Source organism: Mollisia scopiformis, assembly GCF_001500285.1.
Source record: "Mollisia scopiformis unplaced genomic scaffold LY89scaffold_21, whole genome shotgun sequence".
NCBI lineage: Eukaryota > Fungi > Ascomycota > Leotiomycetes > Helotiales > Mollisiaceae > Mollisia > Mollisia scopiformis.
In genome coordinates, this window is record NW_017263601.1 from 313,797 (window position 1) to 331,016 (window position 17,220).

The following is a 17,220-nucleotide window of genomic DNA, read 5'->3' on the forward strand; positions in this document are numbered from 1 at the left end:
CCATTCGTAACGCATTCACTGCTAGTCCAAGTCCCTTTTTTCTCGCCGCGTTCGTTTCGATGAAGTGAGACAGTGACCTGAAGGATTGGGGGATGGACAAGGCTTGCCGACTAGCTAGCATCACGATCCTGGTGCCCCTGAAATCCTTCACTTCCTTCCTCTTCCTTTGCCGCCATGCTTTGCGCGAAAGTTGTATCCTCCATCTTTCTCTGGTTTGGGCGGATTGAGGAAGAATATCCCTGGCGCCACCGCAATGTTTGGTTCTTTCTCTCTCCTTAATGTCATCGCTTGTCCTTGGGTTAGTGACATTCCGCAATATCCCAATCTTATGGCGTCTTTCATCCTGTCTCTGAGGAATTGACAAACCCATTCTTTGGGCATCATTGGCATACCCATCACCAACAAGAAATGACCAAAGTTGTCGATTGCATGGATGCGCTTGATATCTTCTGCGAGCTCCTTTGCGCCTCCTGGAGGAGGAGCACCGTGCCGTGCGAAGGCTGAGTCTCGAAGCTGTTGGATGGTTTTACGAGGGGTACCGACAGCAGTTCGTCGGAAGATGTTCAGAAACATGAGGATTCGGTATGAAGTTTTGGACGCCTCAAAACTCTTCTGGAGGCGGTACTTGGAGACGGTTGTTGGTTCCAGGTAAGCCAATTCTGGATGTTTTTGCAACACACGATTGACGTTGCGAGTCGCTGCTTCTGTGATGATATTTTGAATCATCTTCTTTGATACTTCACGATCTGAGATGAGTGTCGCGATGAGGAAGTGGCCTAGATTCTGGATGTAGTCTCGTGATGTTGCGCCTTTCTCGAAACTGTCGATGATGGTATTGGCATAGTCGACGATCCATGGATCTCCGGTGGCTTTGCAGAGCAAGAGATGGAAAATGTGGTAGTATGACTCGATTGCCTTTTCTGATGCGTGCTTCAGAGTGCTTTTGGCTTTCTCTTCGTATGGGTATATCGGAGACCTGTATGTTGTTTCTTCGGTCTCTTTGCTCAGTCTCACTATTACATCGTTCAATAGCTTGAAGAGTACATAGACATTCTCGACGTCTCCATAGCCGGCACGATCCGCGATGATCGCCAGTGCAGGATCTACATCGTCTCGGACTCTCTCCCAGTGGCTTTCGGACAATGGAAGTGGGAGCCAGAATCGGAAAGGAAGGCCTTGTACGGACCGTCTGATGCCTGAATAACCTGTTAACCAGAGAATTCTGTGGTGAGTTGACAGGAAACTCCTTCTACGACGTAACACATGGACTTACCAAGCTCAAAAGCATCCTCAGACAAAAGATCAAATTCAGATCCCAAAAGAGCCTTGTTCCCCTTTTCTTCCTTCGTCAAAGATATCCCCACGCCCAGCTTCGATGTCATGTAGTCCTGCTTCAAGCAGAAACAATGAAGCTCGCGAGTTCGAATCACGTTATACTTGACGATAACATCTGCGATCTTCGGCCATGCTTCAGCGAAAGCAAGGAGATTTTCTGATTCCAGATATTCAAAAACGGAGAGCAGCATCTCATCTGGTAGCTTGGCGGCCTGTATGCATGGAGGTCGAGAGGAAGTGTCGATTATTTGATTAGACTTTGTCTGATTTTGGAGATCCTGAACAGAGTCGGAGATTGATGTCTCAATGTGTGTGCTGAAGTCACATTTTACGCATTCATAAGGTGGCATTCCCGCATTCTGTTCCACATGCAAGTTCCGAAAGTCCTCAAGCGTGAAGAAGAAATCGCCTCCAACCTCAAGCAACAATCAGCATTGCAGCACCACCTAAGTCGCAAATACTTACCTGTTGGATCTTATCATTAGAAAAGAAACTCAATAATTGAATAGCAATCCCCTTCAGCGTATAAGCTGGCGTATAGTCCATCTTGGTGTCCAAAATCGAAGCACAGACATGCCCCCTTCTTTGATATTTGGATGCGTGACTTTGGAGTCCATTCGTATAACTGGAGGTGTCAATGGATAATCTGAATTGAAATTAATAGTTAAATGCATTGGGCCGTAGCCTTTCACGGTCAGGATCAAGCAGCCTGTCGAGATATCATCGTCTTGGATGTAGAGAGCGATTCCAGGGTAATGGTTCGTTTGCATCTCGGCAATGTCTTGCAATAGACGAAGGCGGAGTGGAGACGCCATGTTGCATGTGCAAATTGAGCTTGAGACAAGAATGAAGATAAATTGGTCTCGATGTATCTGAAGCAGAGCTGTTGATAGATAAACGCGTCGAGTCGTGACTTGTATCAAAACTGGGAGACAGCGCATATTTTCACGAGCCGTACCCCTGAACCCCAATAATACAGCTCTCCAGCGGATCCCTGTACCAGAAAGGGGTCCGAGCTATCACATCCACATCAACTCTTGGAAAATATCGTTTCCACAATCTCATATTCGTGTAAGGCGATAAGTCTAATATGATCAAGTTCCGCTTGATTGTAGTCCTCATTTATGCCGAATTAATGTTAGGTGGTTGTCACACCTGAGCCTGAAGGGACGATCTTTGTTTGCAGTATTGTCTGACTATTGTTTGGAAAACGCTATCAATGAATTGTTGCTGTTGTTGTAACGCTACTTGGGTGCAATGCCTTCCCTTATCTGCCTTCCATATCCCATGGAAGGAAGAGCAGCTTATGAATACCCGCCCACTATGCAGATGTCCTTTTCCTATCGACGTTTCGTTTCTCTCCTCAAGACCCAGGATTTGAATTCCATGAAACTCGTCAAAATACAGCAGTTCCCATTCGAGTGACCAGTGGATCTGCTGAGCTTTGTCAGTCTCCTAAGGCACTCTGGAAATGCTGACGTACCAATTATTCTTCCGCGATCAAATCAAATCGTCAAGCTGTCCATGTGATCTCGACTATTATGCCAATCGCCCAGCAGTCTAATGCCTGCAAAAAGGTTCAACGTGATAGGGATAATGATGAACTTCCACAAGTAGGTGGTCCAAACCTCCGCGTCAGGACCGGCGGTGTACCAGATCTGACCTGGGAGCTTGCAATTACGCCCACGTTCGCCGCAGTAGTAGACCTGCCTTAGCATTTCCCGAGCCTGAAACCCTGTCAAATATAGACTTGTCCACATGGTCAAGATCAACTGGAAAGCTCGAAGTTTCAGGTCATGTCGAATCGTTCTCCTAACTCTCGTTGAGAACAGTTTCTTTCCACAGGCAGCTCGATAGAGTATAAGCCAGCCAAGTAATAAAGAGAATGCGTGGATCAATTCGCTGAACCATATTTGCCAATAATGGCGGACGAGAACGCAGAACATGTGCGGTAAACTCTCGACCAAGAATGCCCACAACATAGTGCTCCTAATATCGAACAATTAGTCGCTCGTTAATTTCCCAGGGAGATGCGGAGGTAGGAAAGGACCTACAAATGCAGAGCCGCACCGAGTTGAGCGAGGTGATTGGCTTGACGTGGGAGTAGCTGGACCTGAACAGTTTCCTCGTGTTTAACAATCGTGCAGGATGCTTCGATATAGTTGTTATGAAACGAGAACCTTGTAATGGAGGTGCGTTCAGAGACAGTGTTACTTCGAACTACTGACATGATCTGTGCTCGATGAAGAAGAACGATGGCAAGAGAGAGATAGAAAAAAGGCAAGAAGCATATGCACGCTTAGGAGTCAACGCTCTTGAGCAGGAAGCGACGTTTGCGAAAGCTGAGACAGATATGGAAGGAACATTATGAGAAAAGACAAGCATCGCCAGACAAACCCTTCAAATATTTTCCAAAATAACAATGCGAGAAAAAGTACTTCCAAGTCTTTCTCTTCTTGACAATTGGCAACGATTGTAAGGTAGGAAGAACATAACTCATGGAGCGACTCCGGATCCTTAATCCTCGCGTCCGTTGCGAGACTAAGTGTAAGAAATCATAAATCATACTAAAGATAGAGGACTTCCTTGCAACAGTCATCATCCATCTCTTGTTTCCTTGTGGACTTTTTATGTTATTCTAGCGCAAATGGCGCATTGAGCGCATTCAGCGCACTCAGCGCGACCATGCGCTCATCGACACATAAGATCGTGTCTAGCTTTGGTGATATGCCCTATGACCACAGTTGGTGTATAAGAGCTGTCCGATATATGTTTATCATGTAGTTACATTCATCTCCATTGTCAGCTGCTCATCTGGACCCAAATGGCCGGGGCAGGAATAGTTAATGAATGATTATCCTAATCGCAACGCAGTTCCATCCAACTATACCTTTTCAACTCATCATTTCACCATTGTATCCTTCACAGATGGCCATACTTCTCCTACATGTTACCTTCGTACCTTAATAGAGATTCGGATGAACCCCTGAATGTCGCTTAAACTTGGCGAGCGGGACAAGCACATCCGGATCGGATCATTTCTTTCGACCGTCCTACAGCATGACTTTAAGTCAACCGCACACATCTTGTACTTCATACATACCTGTCGCCTGTCGCCGTACATTTACACTTGAATTGATTTCATCTCAAACTTATTCTCCTCGTCTTTCAGAAAACACCCCACATTACCCCGCACTTCAAAATGTCCCACGAGGGAACAAACATTCCCTCTCATCCCTACTATCCCCTCGACATCAAACTCATCAACTATCTAGCCAACGACAAAGATCCTCTATTTCTCATCTCTGTATTCGCAACAGGATGTATCATCATCCTCACCACCACCATTCTCCTCATCAGAAAAACTAACCCCACCCTTCCGACCTCTGATTTCTTCACCGTACTCTGGTTCGTCATGTGTATGTTTCCCCTTCCATCCCACTTCCAAGTACACTTAACAAACGATCAAGGCGGATTCATCCACCTCCTAATCGAAGGCCACTACACCCTCAACTTCCTCACCCTCCACCAATCGCCCACCGTCCTCTCCCAAATGTGGAAAGTCTACTCCCTCTCCGACTCCCGCTACCTCACCCAGAACGCCTTCATCTTCTGCATGGAAAGCATCACGGCCTTCATCTTCGGCCCCCTCTCTTTCTTGCTCGCTTTCCTCATTCTGAAGAACCATCCGTTGAGAAATGCGTTGCAGACGCTGGTTTCGACGGGGCAGCTGTATGGTGATGTGTTGTATTATGCGACGAATGGGTTTGATGAATACGTGCATGGACTCACGTATTCGAGGCCGGAGAGGCGGGTGCTTTGGGGGTTGTATGTTGGGTTGAATGCGGTTTGGATTGTGGTTCCTCCTAGTAAGTACGCTGGAGTATGAGGGGGGTTGGTGCTAATTGTTGTAGTCCTTGTCTATTCGAGTATGAGAGCGAGTGGAAAGGCTTTTGCGGCTTTGGCGAAGATGGAGAGAGTGCTAGCTAGGAATGGTTCTGCTAAGAAAGTGTGATTGGCCAGGCTGTATAGAAGGTGAGCGAACCTGGTTTGAAAAGTTTTGTTGCACGTCGCAAGGGGAGACCATGCTCCTGTGCGTGCTCCTATCCGTGCTCCTGTGCGTGCTGCTCCTGTGCGTGCTTCTATCTGTGCTCTTATCCGTGCTCTTGTGCGTACTCCTGTCTATAATTCTGTGAGCACTCCTGTACGTATTCTAGTGCGTATTTTATTTTGTTGCACGTCGCAACAATAGTGCGTGCTCCTCTGCGTGCTCCTATGCCTGCTCCTATACATGCTATTGTGCGTACTCCTGTGAGCACTTCTGTACGTATTCTTGTACGTATTCCATTAGACTAATAGCTTCGGCTTTATCAACTAGTCTTTGGACCAATCAGCCTCAAATTGACTGTTGACTTCCCTCCTTGAAGTATACGCCAAGCACAATTGAATCTCGAGAATCGAGCTTGGTGTATGTCATAAGAACAAACTAGTTTTTAGATTCAAATCATAAAAAGTCTACAATGATCTATGAAACTTATTCTATCTAATCTGACAACCCGCTAACAGGTTTCCCTCCAGCCCTTCCGCCAAATCCCCATCGAATCTGATTAGCCACATTGATCTGACACTCCAGATCCTCAGCCCAAGTCCACACCAACCCAGGATTCTTCTGGAACATCCTCCCCACGACAATGGCATCCAATTCCTGCTCTCCCCTCGCATCCTCCTCCTTCCCCTTCCCAGTCAAAATAGCCTCCGCTTGCTTTCCACCCTTGATACTGCCCACTGCAGTAACCAACATCTTATCCCCAACCGCCTTCTTAATCTTCTTCGAAAACGGAGCCTGGTACCCAGGTCCCCCCACAATCTTCTGCGCAGGATGAGCCCCTCCGGACGAAACATCCAAAAGATCTACACCCCGCTCGACAAGCAGAGGAGCCAAGCTGGCCGAATCCTCCACGGTCCACGACTCGCCCTCAAACCCATCATGCGTTAGCCAATCATCCGCACTCAACCTCAAAAACAGCGGCATCCCCTCCGGCATCGCCTTCCTCGTCACTTCAACAATCTCCAACGTCAACCGCACCCGATTCTCGAAACTGCCTCCATACCGATCCGTCCTCTTATTGCTCACCGGGCTCAAGAACTCGTGCAACAGATACCCATGCGCGTTATGGATCTCAATAACATCAAATCCGGCCCTCACAGCCCTCTTAACAGCCTCTCCCCACGCCTTCTTCACATCCTCAATATCCCGCTCCGACATCTCGATCGGCGTCGCATGGTCCTCGTTATACGGCACCGCGCTCGGAGCCTTCACGTTCTTCGGCCACCCATTCACATCCTCGCCCGCTACAGCACCGGCACTTAGCCAGGGTGCAACAGTTGAAGCTTTTCTCCCCGCATGAGCAAGTTGAATCGCAATCTTCTGATTCTGCGAATGCGCGAACTCAACAACGGTCTTGAGCCCAAACGGAGCATCGACGTGGGAATCGAGCCAGATCCCGCTATCTTCAGGCGTGATTCGTCCCTCGGGCACAACGGCAGTGGCTTCGATGATTGCGAGGCCGGGTCCCCGACTGATGATGCCGCCTAGGTGAGAGAGGTGCCAGGGCGTCAGGTGGCCGTTTTGGGCGGAGTATTGGCAGAGGGGAGAGAGGAAGATGCGGTTTTGCAAAGTGAGGTCGCGGATCTTGAGGGGGGCGAAGAGTTTGGGGATTGGGGCGCCGGAGGGTTGAGGGGAGAGGGCTGTTCCTGAGGGTGGGGTTTGAGCGGGTGTGAAGTAGGAGATCTGGATGTGTTAGTTGATTTTCTCAGGGAGGAGGATGTTGGTACTTACACCTGGAGCAGCTTTGTTGGGAAGGCTTTTGCTTTCGGTTTGGCCGTGTTTGGCCGGTACGGCGTGGTGTGTAGACATTTTGGTAAGGTAATTGTCCGGATTTGAAGAGAGAGGAAGTGATTTGCAGTTATAGTCGAGTAAACAAAAGGAAGTATCCGGAATTTATAGGTTTATTTAGCCTGCATGATGTCACAACTCGTGGCCAGACTAACCCACAACAATCCGACGTAATTGCGAAACAACATGCCATTATGGAAAAAATTTCTAAGATCAACACTAGTTAATGAAAAGAATTGGGTCTTGAAGTTTCAATTCTCTGTCTTGATTTCTAAGCCGTGTTGAAGAAATCATCGGTACCCCACCGAGGGGTTAAAATCTTTATCGTTATCTAAAAGCCGAACCGAAACATCCCCGACTACCAAGGTATTCAGGGGCAAGCACATTCAACTGAAGATTGTATTATTCAGAAGTTCATTGGGTATGAGCAAAGTTTGGTCTAAGGACTTTTGTAATGATATGCACCAAAAAAAGTGACAAAGAACGCAAAAAACCCAAATTTATGCCTCGGTATTACCGTCCCATCGACGCATGCTCTAGAAATTTACATGATGACTTCGTTGGTGACATCCTGCAATTATTAGTAATGTTCTTCACTAGGGAATAGGACAAACATACCCTCTTCAACTCCTTGAATGGCAGGCAAATGCAATTCTGTACACGAACCTCATCACCAACACCACACTCCTTACCAAGAATTGTGATGCTCTGAACCTTCACACCGTTCTTGATGATGGATGTAGTGTGACTGTTGACGGGTGTAGGGGTACCCTCAACACGAGCCCATGCACCAATTCTGCTATTCCATCCAATGATGGAATACAGAACGCATGCATCATGCTTGATCTCAACATCCTCCAGGACAATCGATTCCTTGATTCGGACACCAGCACCAATATGGACTCGGGGACCAATTGAGACATTTGGACCAAGCTTAGCGGATGGGTCCACTGTTGCGGTAGGGTGAATGAAGACTGGTTGAAGGATATTTGCTGAAGGCTTGGCCAACTCTTTCGAGCCGGTCTGTAATGCCTTTTGCAGATACAAAGCATTTGCTGGGACAGCTGAACCTGCAGTCTTGATTTGTCTCCAGAAATCCTTGGTCTCGTGTACGAAGAATTGCTTGCTGTCTGCCAAGTCACTCAAGATATCCTGCTCCAATCTCAGAACTTCATTCTTTGTTTCCTCGTCGTCGTCTTGGAAGAAGGAGGACTCGAGGTTTTCGGAAGAAGGGTAGGAGACGAGTCGAGGACGTTCGGTACGCTTCTTGATTGCGCTGCGGATGGAAGGGAAGATGCATTCCGTTGCGAAGAGGTAGACACCGCAGTTAATGAGGTTCGATATGTGGGATTCCGGCTTCTCGACGTAATGCAGAACTCGACGGGTATGACTGTCTGATACGATGCATCCGAAGTTGCTAGCCGCATCCTCACTGACTCTGGTACCAAGAATAACTGCCTCTGCATCCTTGTCCTCAAACAGCTTGAGCATATCATTCAATGGGAAGGAACAGCACACATCTGCGTTGAGGACGAAGAAGCGTTCAGGTTTGCCTTTGAGAATAGCATCGCGGAAATGGTAGAGTCCTCCAGCAGTCCCCAGAGCTTGGTATTCTCGCAAGTATACGATCTTGATTTGTGGGAATTCTTTTGAAGAATCCTTAATGAAGTCGCGGAAGACAGATTCGTCGTAGTATCCGATCATGCAAACCTCTTGAATGTGGGGTACCTTTGCGATAGCGGTGAGGCAGTGCCAGACAATAGGATGTCCAGCAACTTCGAAGAGAGGCTATAAACTTTGGATTAGGAGGGAATTCCTTGTAGAAGGTGCGCGGATTGATCATACCTTTGGCAGATCCAAGGATAGTGGTCTGAAGCGGGTTCCTCTTGAAGGGCCACCAACCTATTCCCAGTCAACACCTCTTTGGCAATACATCGCTATTGAACCAACCAGAATCACAGCTTTTGTGGCAGCTCCATGTGCGCCCTTGTTCTTTTCTCGGTGAGGAATTTGTAAAGACATCTCAGAATATTTTTTGAAGGGCTTCTTCGTTGTTGATCCTCAATGGAAAATGACACTTTTGAGTAAACACTTTTGACTTCGTACTCCTGACAGGGATCCGAAGCCAGTTAGAGCATCACGTGGAGCGGGCCGTTCTTGTTCCGTGGTTTCCTTCTCTCATCTATGAAATGAATGCATCGTGAAATTCCAGAATTTGCATCGTCGGTATCAAAATTGATACACCATCTCCTTCTCTCATTCTTTCATTAATGCGACATAGGTACGTGTCAATGTTCAGAGTTGGAAAAAGGCATTCTGTGACCAACAAACGCGTCGATGCGCGGTCGCAATGAGATAAAGCAATTCACAGAAACCCCAAGTCCAGCATGAGGAGTCACATTTGCCTTGATTGATCGTCGAATTGTATGGGTGTGGCATTTGATTTTCAAGATAGCTGGGGTCTAAGCATGGGCTAAAAGAAACTGATCCCGCTGATGAACAGCGATTGTGATAGAATTCACACTCGGTGACGGCTTCACATACAAATTTGCTGGTGTTGTGCAGAGAGTTGTGAATCGCTGTTTGCTCTCTTTTTCCTGGGGCTGGGACGCCCCAAACACACCGCCCCTGCCTCTGCAGCTCCTCGCTTTCTCGTTGCGCTGTTTTTTGTTTGCTTTTATTCTCTTACTTTTGCACACTTAAGAGTATTCTTTGGTGGTGTTCCCCGCAAAAATGTACTTTTTCATGTTCTTGGTTCAGAGAGCCGCATCAAACAATTGACATAACCCCACTTCTTCATTTTTTGATCTGCGGCGACCAACCTCAGCCAAGGACTCGATGAGATTTCAATTGGCTACACATTCCCAAAGCCATCATGCAATATGCATGCACTTTACGCGTTCGCTCCATTTCCAACGCGACAAGCCGGGGGAAGAGGATAGAATCTGAGGAATGAATTGGACGTGATGATTCGTGGTAGTCTTCGTCTTGGTGACCTCCCGAGTCTATAAAGTCGAAGGCATAGACCTTCGGAAGAAAGCATTCTTCGTCGATTATTTATAATTCTGCTGCAAAATTGCAAGCGTGCCCGTGCGTTTCTGACTCTTGGTGCTTTTCTTCCAAGAATCCTTTCGCTTTTGAAATTGCTTGCCTTTCACACCTTAACCTGAATTCACTCGAACCGGCTGCTAAACTGCCCGCTTCCTACTACTTCGATCCGAATCCTCCGACAACCTTTCTTTTGCAACCTCCACTTGCCAACCTCAATCCAAGCCCCCTCCCCTGAAAGATCGATCTTTGTTCAAGATTGATAAACTGCCGCAATCGCAGCTCCTCTTCCTGAAGGTGCTCAGCGATTCCCCACAGCCTTGCCCAAAGATTCCACCCCTCCTTTCAGGTTCGTTCTCATTCATCTTCGTCCCCTCCCCTTCTCCTTCCCTGTGTCTCAACATCTTCTTCTTCTACCTCGAACCTTCTTGCGTCTGCTAATTTGTCTTTCACTGCCAGCTTGACAATACTCTTTGCCTTGCTACTTATACATCAAGATGGCTCCCGGAAGACGAGCTGTCAAAAGTGAGTCTATCGTTGCTCCTTTTGGTGGATTAGCAACACCTGGACCATCAAATTACAGTGCGAGTGTTTCTCCGAAGAGAGAGATTGAACTCGTCGATCTCAGCGGCAGTTATTCTGACGATCAGGAAGACGACCCGCAACCAACCAGTTCGAATCACGGTTTGCCGTCGTATCCCGTGCCTTCGCTCAGATCAGGGGAGGGATCTCGTTCAGCTTCAGGTATGTCGACATAGATACGACAACGATTACATCCAGGTACTTGTCTAACCTCTACTAGCTTCAATCAGTCTATCCAACATTTCCCCGTCTTCACTTCTCGCATCCCGACTTCAAGTATCGCGCCAGTTGTCTCGAAATATGCCTCCGCCATCACAAACAATGGACGATCCTCTAGGTTTTGAGTTCGTTGGACGACATCTGAAAGCAAGCATCGATACTATAAGCGACTTGCGAAAATTCTCTCTTGACCATGTCGTTCAGCTCGCCGAGGTTGTTATGGTTGGCGATCAAAGTGCCGGTAAATCGTCTTTGATGAGTCGGTTGACTGGAATTGAGCTTCCTCGAGACCAAGGTATTTGTACCAAATGCCCAGCAAACATCAAGACATCCGCGTCCTCAGATGGCCAGTGGACTTGTAAGGTGTCTCTTCAGCAAAACTGGAGATACGAGAAATCCAAGGCCAGGTCTATCTCGACCAAGTCTGTCAATTCGAGGAATCCTTTCCCACCATGGGTAGAGCAACCAATGGAGATCAAGGAATTCATGACTCTCGACCACAAATTTCAACTCGAAGAGGCGATCAAGTGGGCTCAGCTTGCCTTGCTCAATCACGACGAAGATTACACAGCTTTCATTCCTGGCCAAGGACATCGTACCTCGAATGGCTTTGAGCCCGAACGAGATCGTGCCGAGGCAAAGTTTTCTCCAAATCTGATTGCCATCGACATATCGGGTCCAGATTTGCCGGCGTTGTCATTCTATGATTTGCCAGGTATCTTTGCCGTTGCCGCAAAGCCCGAGGATCAATATCTTGCGAACGTCATCAAGAACTTGGCCATATTATACATCAAGCGACCGAACGCATTGATCGTCTGTTGCATAGCTATGAAGACAGACCCATCCACCAGCAGCACAGGAAAGGTGATTCGAGACTGTGGGGCTAGTCACCGGACTGTCGCAGTCCTCACTAATCCAGATCATGTTCATTCCCGTCACTTGGAGTACGAGAAGATCCTGCTAGGCAAAGACCACGTTGTTGGGCACGGATACTATGTTACTCGGCAACCAGGAGACGCAGCCTCGATTCCACCAGGACCCGACTATCTTGCTCAAGCTCGTCGCCTGGAAAAGGAGTTCTTCGACACAGATCCTCTGTGGACAGGAGAATGGAGCAAGTTCCGGAACCGCTGTGGAACAGAAGTAATTCAAGATTTTCTGTCCTACGAGCTCGCATCTTCCATTATACAAAGGTATGTCGCAGAATTTGTGTTGACGCCATCTAACATGCAATAGTATTCCAAGCATCCAAGAAAAGATTGCTGCGGAAGCTTGTCGAGTTGACAGAGCTCTTTCGGAGTGCCCTGATCTTCCCGACAAGGATATTCGAAACATCATCCGAAAGATTCTCTCCGACTTTGGTAATGATGCTCGTACGGTGATGAACGGTGATTCTCTAGACACAATTGAAAGCTTCCAAAGTGAATGGTCCACACTCTCGGCAAACTGGTTCAGTCTCATGAAGCACATCAAACCCATGGTTGGAGTCGCGGAGATAGTTCAAATTGACCTTTCCGTTGAGGATGATGAAGAACCTATCATTGACCACACCAACCGTCGCAAGCGTCCTGGTGTCGACGCAGCTTCTGCCACAAAACGCCAACGAGGAAACGAGCCGCACACACCTCAACACAGTATTACTTTCGAAACCCCTCCACCTCCATCTACAGGCCGCACACCCAAGAGAGAAGATTTGGACTCGCGCGACCCTCCGGTCATGAGACCTCTTCGTCGTACCGTAGCATCAAATCCATTCGTCGGCACTGTATTCGAGTCCTTCGCAAACTTGGGTAAAGGTTTCACGGATGTTGGGAGGATTCACCAAAAGATCAATCAACACGCTCGTTCTGGTCTTGCTGGTCTTGTTGACCCCAAGACGCAAAGTACTCTTTGTGTGGAAAGCATCAAGCCCTGGCCTGCGCCTCTTAAAGTCTTTCTCGACAAGACTGTTGAAATGGTTCGCAAGCAGCTGCAGGATCTACTCATCATCCACCTAGGTGTCTATGAGCAGACGGAACTCTATCGCACCGCTCAGAAATACTTGAATCAATTGATTGATAGGCACACAACCGAACTGCGACGTGATGTGGACAAACTTCTTCGCAGGGAGCAGCATAAGTCCTGGACTCTCGATGACGAGTCGCTTCAAGCCGTCGAGTCTGTAGAGTACAAGCGATTGCAGCTCGCTCGGAGAAAGGTTCGTGCTAAAGCTGAAGTTGAAAAGCAGATTCGAGACGACCCGAAGAAGCGACTTTCACTTGACATGGCACCCGATGAACGCGAAAAGATTGTGAGCAAGAGAGTGGGTGAGATTGTTGGCCACAAGGATGCCAATAAGGAAGACGATCCACTTCCCGCCGATCATTTGGACAAGGAGGTACGAGTCGCTGCATATGTACGAGGATATTACAATACCGCTGCAAAGCGGTTTGTAGATAGTGTTTGCTTGTCCATCCACAACGAATACTTCGTCAATCTATGGACAGACATCAAGACTTATCTAGAAGATAAGTTTCATATCAATTCAGTAGAAGGTATGCAACTTACATCCCCACAAAAGCTCGGTTCAATGCTGACAAACCACTAGGAGAAGAAATCTGTAGGAGTCTTATGGAAGAGGACGACGCCAAAGCTAGAGTGCGTCGCAGTCTCCGCACCGAGAAGGAGAATCTAGTCGGGTTTGCCAATCGCCTTGAACAACTCGTGGTACAGCTCACGCAGGATCAATCCGAACCTGCAAATGGCAATGCCGCAAACCGCAGTGATCTTGCAGACGAGAACGACGACGAGGGATCCCAATGTGCCAACGACCGCCGACGATCTCTCAGCGATGATGTTGATATGAATATCGAAGGCAGTGAAGATACTATCGGTGTGGGTGGCGCTGTTTAAGTGTGAGAGTTTGTTAGATTCTCTATTGTTTTCCTTGCTGCTTTTATTTGTTTTCTGCTGGCGTTGTGGGAGGGCATCTACAGATCTTCGGACTTTCTAGGTCGGCTACTTCTCTGCTGTACTCTACATGCTCTTCTTCTATGTTGCTAGTGGAAATATTTGGGAGTTGGTGGACAAAAAGACGTCGGTTCTTTCATAATCTGAGATCATGTTTGCTAGTAAAACAGCTTGTTCTCGAATGGTGGTTTGTAATTCGATCATAATGAAATACTTCTTCTTTACAAGCATCTGCTCCTTGGTCGTTAGGGCTGGGGAATGGCCTCACATCAGGGTTTCAACAGTCACCTTTCAGCTCTTGTTACTGGTAAGATTACCATTTCCCGATCCTTCTCACGCTGCTGAATACCATCTCCTTCTTTGGAAATTCCACCTGAGCTTTCTCAAATCCGACCATAGTAGCTTCAAACATCATCACAATCACAATCACAACCCGAAAACGATGTGACCCGAGGAATCTCGACTTCTCTCCAAGTCACTCCGAACTCGCAAACACAATCCCATACGCTTTGACCCTCCGAAAGTGGTCTAGTAGTATGATAAGGTTACCACTAACCAAAAGCGACTACGGGGAATTTTCCGCTCGCCTCCAACGTTGATGCTCTCAACTTCCCCGTGCCGCTCCTTGTCACTCCCGTTTAAACCTATAAGATCAGCCAACGCTATTGTAACCGAACCTCAACACGGCACGACCGTTGGAGCTTGTATCTTTCCACGCGAGGACGCACTAGGAACATTTCTCTCTGATCCGGTGGCTAGAGTCTACCAACTCTCTCTCCCCTTTTCCGTCCGTATCCCTTGAACTAGCGGGGTCTTTTTGAAACTGCCAGGACCTCCTGATCTAGCTACTTTAAGATTATCATGTGTTCTCCCGTGAAGCGGGTTTCTTACCTAAGCTTTATCTCAGTGCACAGGTGTTCAGACGCTCCTTAGGCAGAAGAAGTTGGGGCCTTAAGTTGGGCCTTAGGCAATATTGTGGTTCGGGCACGGCCCTCATTCTTCTGCGGAGAGAAGTGTAGATTTATTCATGACACTGCTGGAATGACGTCTCTCAACGGTCAGTTTCCTCACTTTACCTGCCGGTTTGCAGCTGACAACCCGATCTATTTTAGAATCGATCCTGAGCATCAGACCAAGCACACTCCATGTGCAGCAAAGCTCAGGCACCTCACAGATAGGTGGGCCAACTAGAGAGACCAACCACGATGCCACCGAGAGGAAAACCCTAACCAAGGGACGGCAAAGACCGTCAAGAGACGATAGAATGCTGAAAGGAGTCGATAAACTTATTAAAAATATCTACAATGAGTTTTCTGAGGTCCAAGAGGAAGCTTGTGAAGCAGTTGCGATCAGAAACTACGAGTCCATTGCCTCGTATAGTTGGAAAGACATCGAGCATCCAACTATATATGTCCCAGGTCTTTCTCGCCCTATTACAGGGAAGAGAAGTTTGAGCTAACCAAACCTTAGGCCTCCCTCCAAAATTCACACCTCCAACCCTCCCAGTCCAACTTCAAAGAGACAAACTTACGCGCTCCAAACCCCGATCTCCAGCAGCAGCAGTCGATCCTCTCTTCGAGTCGCTCCTCCAGCAACATCCTAATTTTGACATGTCCTCCATACATCTTGTGACCGACCGCAACAGTCTTCGCAAACTCCTCACTTTTGCTTCAAATCGTTCCGAAAAATGGCGTATTGATGTAGATATGATAAATAACACGATGTTTTTCAACCAATGGGAGGAATTTCGGCTTATGATGATAAATGGACATCAAGATTCAGGTTATGGTCATGCTTTCGAGAATTGTGTTACGGCTAGAGAACCGACACTAGAGGATAGTATACATCATGAACGAATTGTGAGATATGAACTTGGGGGTTTGGAGTGTTTGGTCAGATTCGAGGCCGACGCGTACTTGAATGCAGATGGGAGTAGAGAGCACTTGGCGATCGATCCTCCTGCGCCAAAGCCTTCGAGACCAGTCCTTAGACCGCCCTATAAGCTCGTTCACGTTGTCTCTCGCGGTCATTATGTCGATCCAGATCTAATTGCCGAGATCAAATCCTGCTCGACGCTCAACTTCAATATCAACAAGACGCTTGATCAATTGTGGTTTTCTCAGACAAAACACCTGTGTGTGGGCCGTCATAAGGAGGGGCTTGTGACAGAGAAACTGGAGATGAAGGATATGAGGGAGGAGCTTAAGAAGTGGGAAGCTAGTAATCAGGAACATTTGATAAACATGATTCGTGTAATCAGGGAGATTAGGGAAATCGCCAAGACCACGAGGAAGTGTACAGTTATCTGTACGATGATCGACGGGGTGAAGTGCCTGAGTGTTTTCAACAGAAAGGGAGCTGACATGGCAATTCGTCCGGAGGTCGTGAAACGATGCTGGAGGACTTTGGGAGAAGCCTGAGTCACTGTAGGGCAAAACGAACAAGCCTTAATAGCTTGGGCCTTTGGTATATTGACTGCCAGGCTGGCTGTCATAGACTTTCTGGAAGTCCTGCTTGCGTTCAGGGTATTTGACTTTCCAACTAGCAGATGCCCCAGCATATTCAGCATTAATCACTTTTTTAAGCATCATCCTCAAGTCTTCTTCCCCTGAGGTTACTATATAACCCCACTGCGATGGGTTCTGGAAGGATTTAACCATAGTATTAACGAAAGCTTCAGCGTCGGCCTCAAGCGCAATATGGCCCATTATTATCATCATGAAGCTCTCAATTCGAATCCGATATTGCTCCATAGCCAATATCTCTAATGGAGAGGCAGCCTGTCTACAGTTACCCAAGGTTTTGGAGGTCAGAAACACTGGTCGCAAGAGAATGCCCACCTTCCGAACTCACTTGTCGACGTACAAGTTTGCCTTAGGCATGACTTTCTGTCACCCACGAGTTGAAAGGTCACTGGTGGCTGATCCAGACCAGTGGGATTCTGGCACCCTGCGCGTCTACCTTTTGCTTTCTCCAGGTGGAACAATCACCATTGCCTCTTGCGTCAATCGCCCTTCTTTTTCTTCCTCCAGCAAGCCTGAATTCCTGGAAGAAATGACATTCTTTGAGGTCGACCTCTTCAACGCTTTCGCCTTAGGAAACCGACCACGATGTCCCTCGAGTCGAATCATTCAAGCTGTATGTGCTTTGGCCACCCTACAACCTTGCGGCTGTCATGCACTTCTGCAATC

At 47.6% G+C, this 17,220-nt stretch overlaps 7 protein-coding genes across 7 annotated transcripts; 3 read left to right on the forward strand and 4 right to left on the reverse strand.

Annotated features, from left to right (window-relative positions):
* Positions 1-147: 147 nt before the first annotated feature.
* Positions 148-2,150, reverse strand: LY89DRAFT_699675 (uncharacterized protein; the record flags this gene model as incomplete). Its single annotated transcript, XM_018217072.1, has 5 exons — positions 148-513; positions 544-1,196; positions 1,274-1,744; positions 1,797-1,881; positions 1,941-2,150. The coding sequence occupies 5 exons, from the start codon at positions 2,148-2,150 to the stop codon at positions 148-150; spliced, it is 1,785 nt and encodes a 594-aa protein (XP_018066700.1).
* Positions 2,151-2,840: 690 nt separating this feature from the next.
* LY89DRAFT_738134 (uncharacterized protein) lies at positions 2,841-3,565 on the reverse strand (the record flags this gene model as incomplete). Its single annotated transcript, XM_018220331.1, has 2 exons — positions 2,841-3,324; positions 3,390-3,565. The coding sequence occupies 2 exons, from the start codon at positions 3,563-3,565 to the stop codon at positions 2,841-2,843; spliced, it is 660 nt and encodes a 219-aa protein (XP_018066701.1).
* An 834-nt stretch (positions 3,566-4,399) lies between these two features.
* LY89DRAFT_688090 (EBDP4, emopamil-binding protein) lies at positions 4,400-5,535 on the forward strand. The gene is made up of 2 exons (XM_018215637.1): positions 4,400-5,204; positions 5,250-5,535. The coding sequence occupies exons 1-2, from the start codon at positions 4,538-4,540 to the stop codon at positions 5,348-5,350; spliced, it is 768 nt and encodes a 255-aa protein (XP_018066702.1). The 5' UTR covers positions 4,400-4,537; the 3' UTR covers positions 5,351-5,535.
* Positions 5,536-5,905: 370 nt separating this feature from the next.
* Positions 5,906-7,454, reverse strand: LY89DRAFT_623503 (FMN-linked oxidoreductase; the record flags this gene model as incomplete). The annotated part of the gene is made up of 2 exons (XM_018211016.1): positions 7,175-7,454; positions 5,906-7,126 (listed from the first exon to the last, which is right to left on the reverse strand). Coding segments are annotated over exons 1-2 (1,299 nt in total), but the record flags the coding sequence as incomplete, so codon positions are not given.
* A 52-nt stretch (positions 7,455-7,506) lies between these two features.
* Positions 7,507-9,532, reverse strand: LY89DRAFT_688092 (GDP-mannose pyrophosphorylase). Its single transcript, XM_018215638.1, has 4 exons — positions 9,182-9,532; positions 9,077-9,133; positions 7,850-9,019; positions 7,507-7,802 (listed from the first exon to the last, which is right to left on the reverse strand). The coding sequence occupies exons 1-4, from the start codon at positions 9,251-9,253 to the stop codon at positions 7,776-7,778; spliced, it is 1,326 nt and encodes a 441-aa protein (XP_018066704.1). The 5' UTR covers positions 9,254-9,532; the 3' UTR covers positions 7,507-7,775.
* Positions 9,533-10,285: 753 nt separating this feature from the next.
* LY89DRAFT_652811 (uncharacterized protein) lies at positions 10,286-14,233 on the forward strand. The gene is made up of 5 exons (XM_018212218.1): positions 10,286-10,628; positions 10,739-11,023; positions 11,082-12,273; positions 12,317-13,614; positions 13,668-14,233. The coding sequence occupies exons 2-5, from the start codon at positions 10,777-10,779 to the stop codon at positions 13,970-13,972; spliced, it is 3,042 nt and encodes a 1,013-aa protein (XP_018066705.1). The 5' UTR covers positions 10,286-10,628; positions 10,739-10,776; the 3' UTR covers positions 13,973-14,233.
* A 541-nt stretch (positions 14,234-14,774) lies between these two features.
* LY89DRAFT_206066 (uncharacterized protein) lies at positions 14,775-16,463 on the forward strand. Its single transcript, XM_018205821.1, has 3 exons — positions 14,775-15,086; positions 15,142-15,447; positions 15,500-16,463. The coding sequence occupies exons 1-3, from the start codon at positions 15,071-15,073 to the stop codon at positions 16,447-16,449; spliced, it is 1,272 nt and encodes a 423-aa protein (XP_018066706.1). The 5' UTR covers positions 14,775-15,070; the 3' UTR covers positions 16,450-16,463.
* The last annotated feature ends 757 nt before the right edge of the window (positions 16,464-17,220 follow it).

What these genes read in the sequence shown, in the direction of transcription:
- LY89DRAFT_688090 (XM_018215637.1), top strand. Translation starts at nt 4,538, where the DNA reads ATGTCCCACGAGGGAACAAACATTCCCTCTCATCCCTACTATCCCCTC. An exon ending in TTGGATTGTGGTTCCTCCTA is followed by an intron (nt 5,205 to 5,249) that starts GTAAGTACGCTG and finishes TAATTGTTGTAG; the next exon opens with TCCTTGTCTATTCGAGTATG.
- LY89DRAFT_206066 (XM_018205821.1), top strand. An exon ending in TCCAACTATATATGTCCCAG is followed by an intron (nt 15,448 to 15,499) that starts GTCTTTCTCGCC and finishes ACCAAACCTTAG; the next exon opens with GCCTCCCTCCAAAATTCACA.
- LY89DRAFT_652811 (XM_018212218.1), top strand. Translation starts at nt 10,777, where the DNA reads ATGGCTCCCGGAAGACGAGCTGTCAAAAGTGAGTCTATCGTTGCTCCT. An exon ending in GGGATCTCGTTCAGCTTCAG is followed by an intron (nt 11,024 to 11,081) that starts GTATGTCGACAT and finishes AACCTCTACTAG; the next exon opens with CTTCAATCAGTCTATCCAAC. An exon ending in TCATATCAATTCAGTAGAAG is followed by an intron (nt 13,615 to 13,667) that starts GTATGCAACTTA and finishes ACAAACCACTAG; the next exon opens with GAGAAGAAATCTGTAGGAGT.
- LY89DRAFT_688092 (XM_018215638.1), bottom strand. Translation starts at nt 9,253, where the DNA reads ATGTCTTTACAAATTCCTCACCGAGAAAAGAACAAGGGCGCACATGGA. An exon ending in CCACAAAAGCTGTGATTCTG is followed by an intron (nt 9,134 to 9,181) that starts GTTGGTTCAATA and finishes GACTGGGAATAG; the next exon opens with GTTGGTGGCCCTTCAAGAGG. An exon ending in TATCCTTGGATCTGCCAAAG is followed by an intron (nt 9,020 to 9,076) that starts GTATGATCAATC and finishes CAAAGTTTATAG; the next exon opens with CCTCTCTTCGAAGTTGCTGG.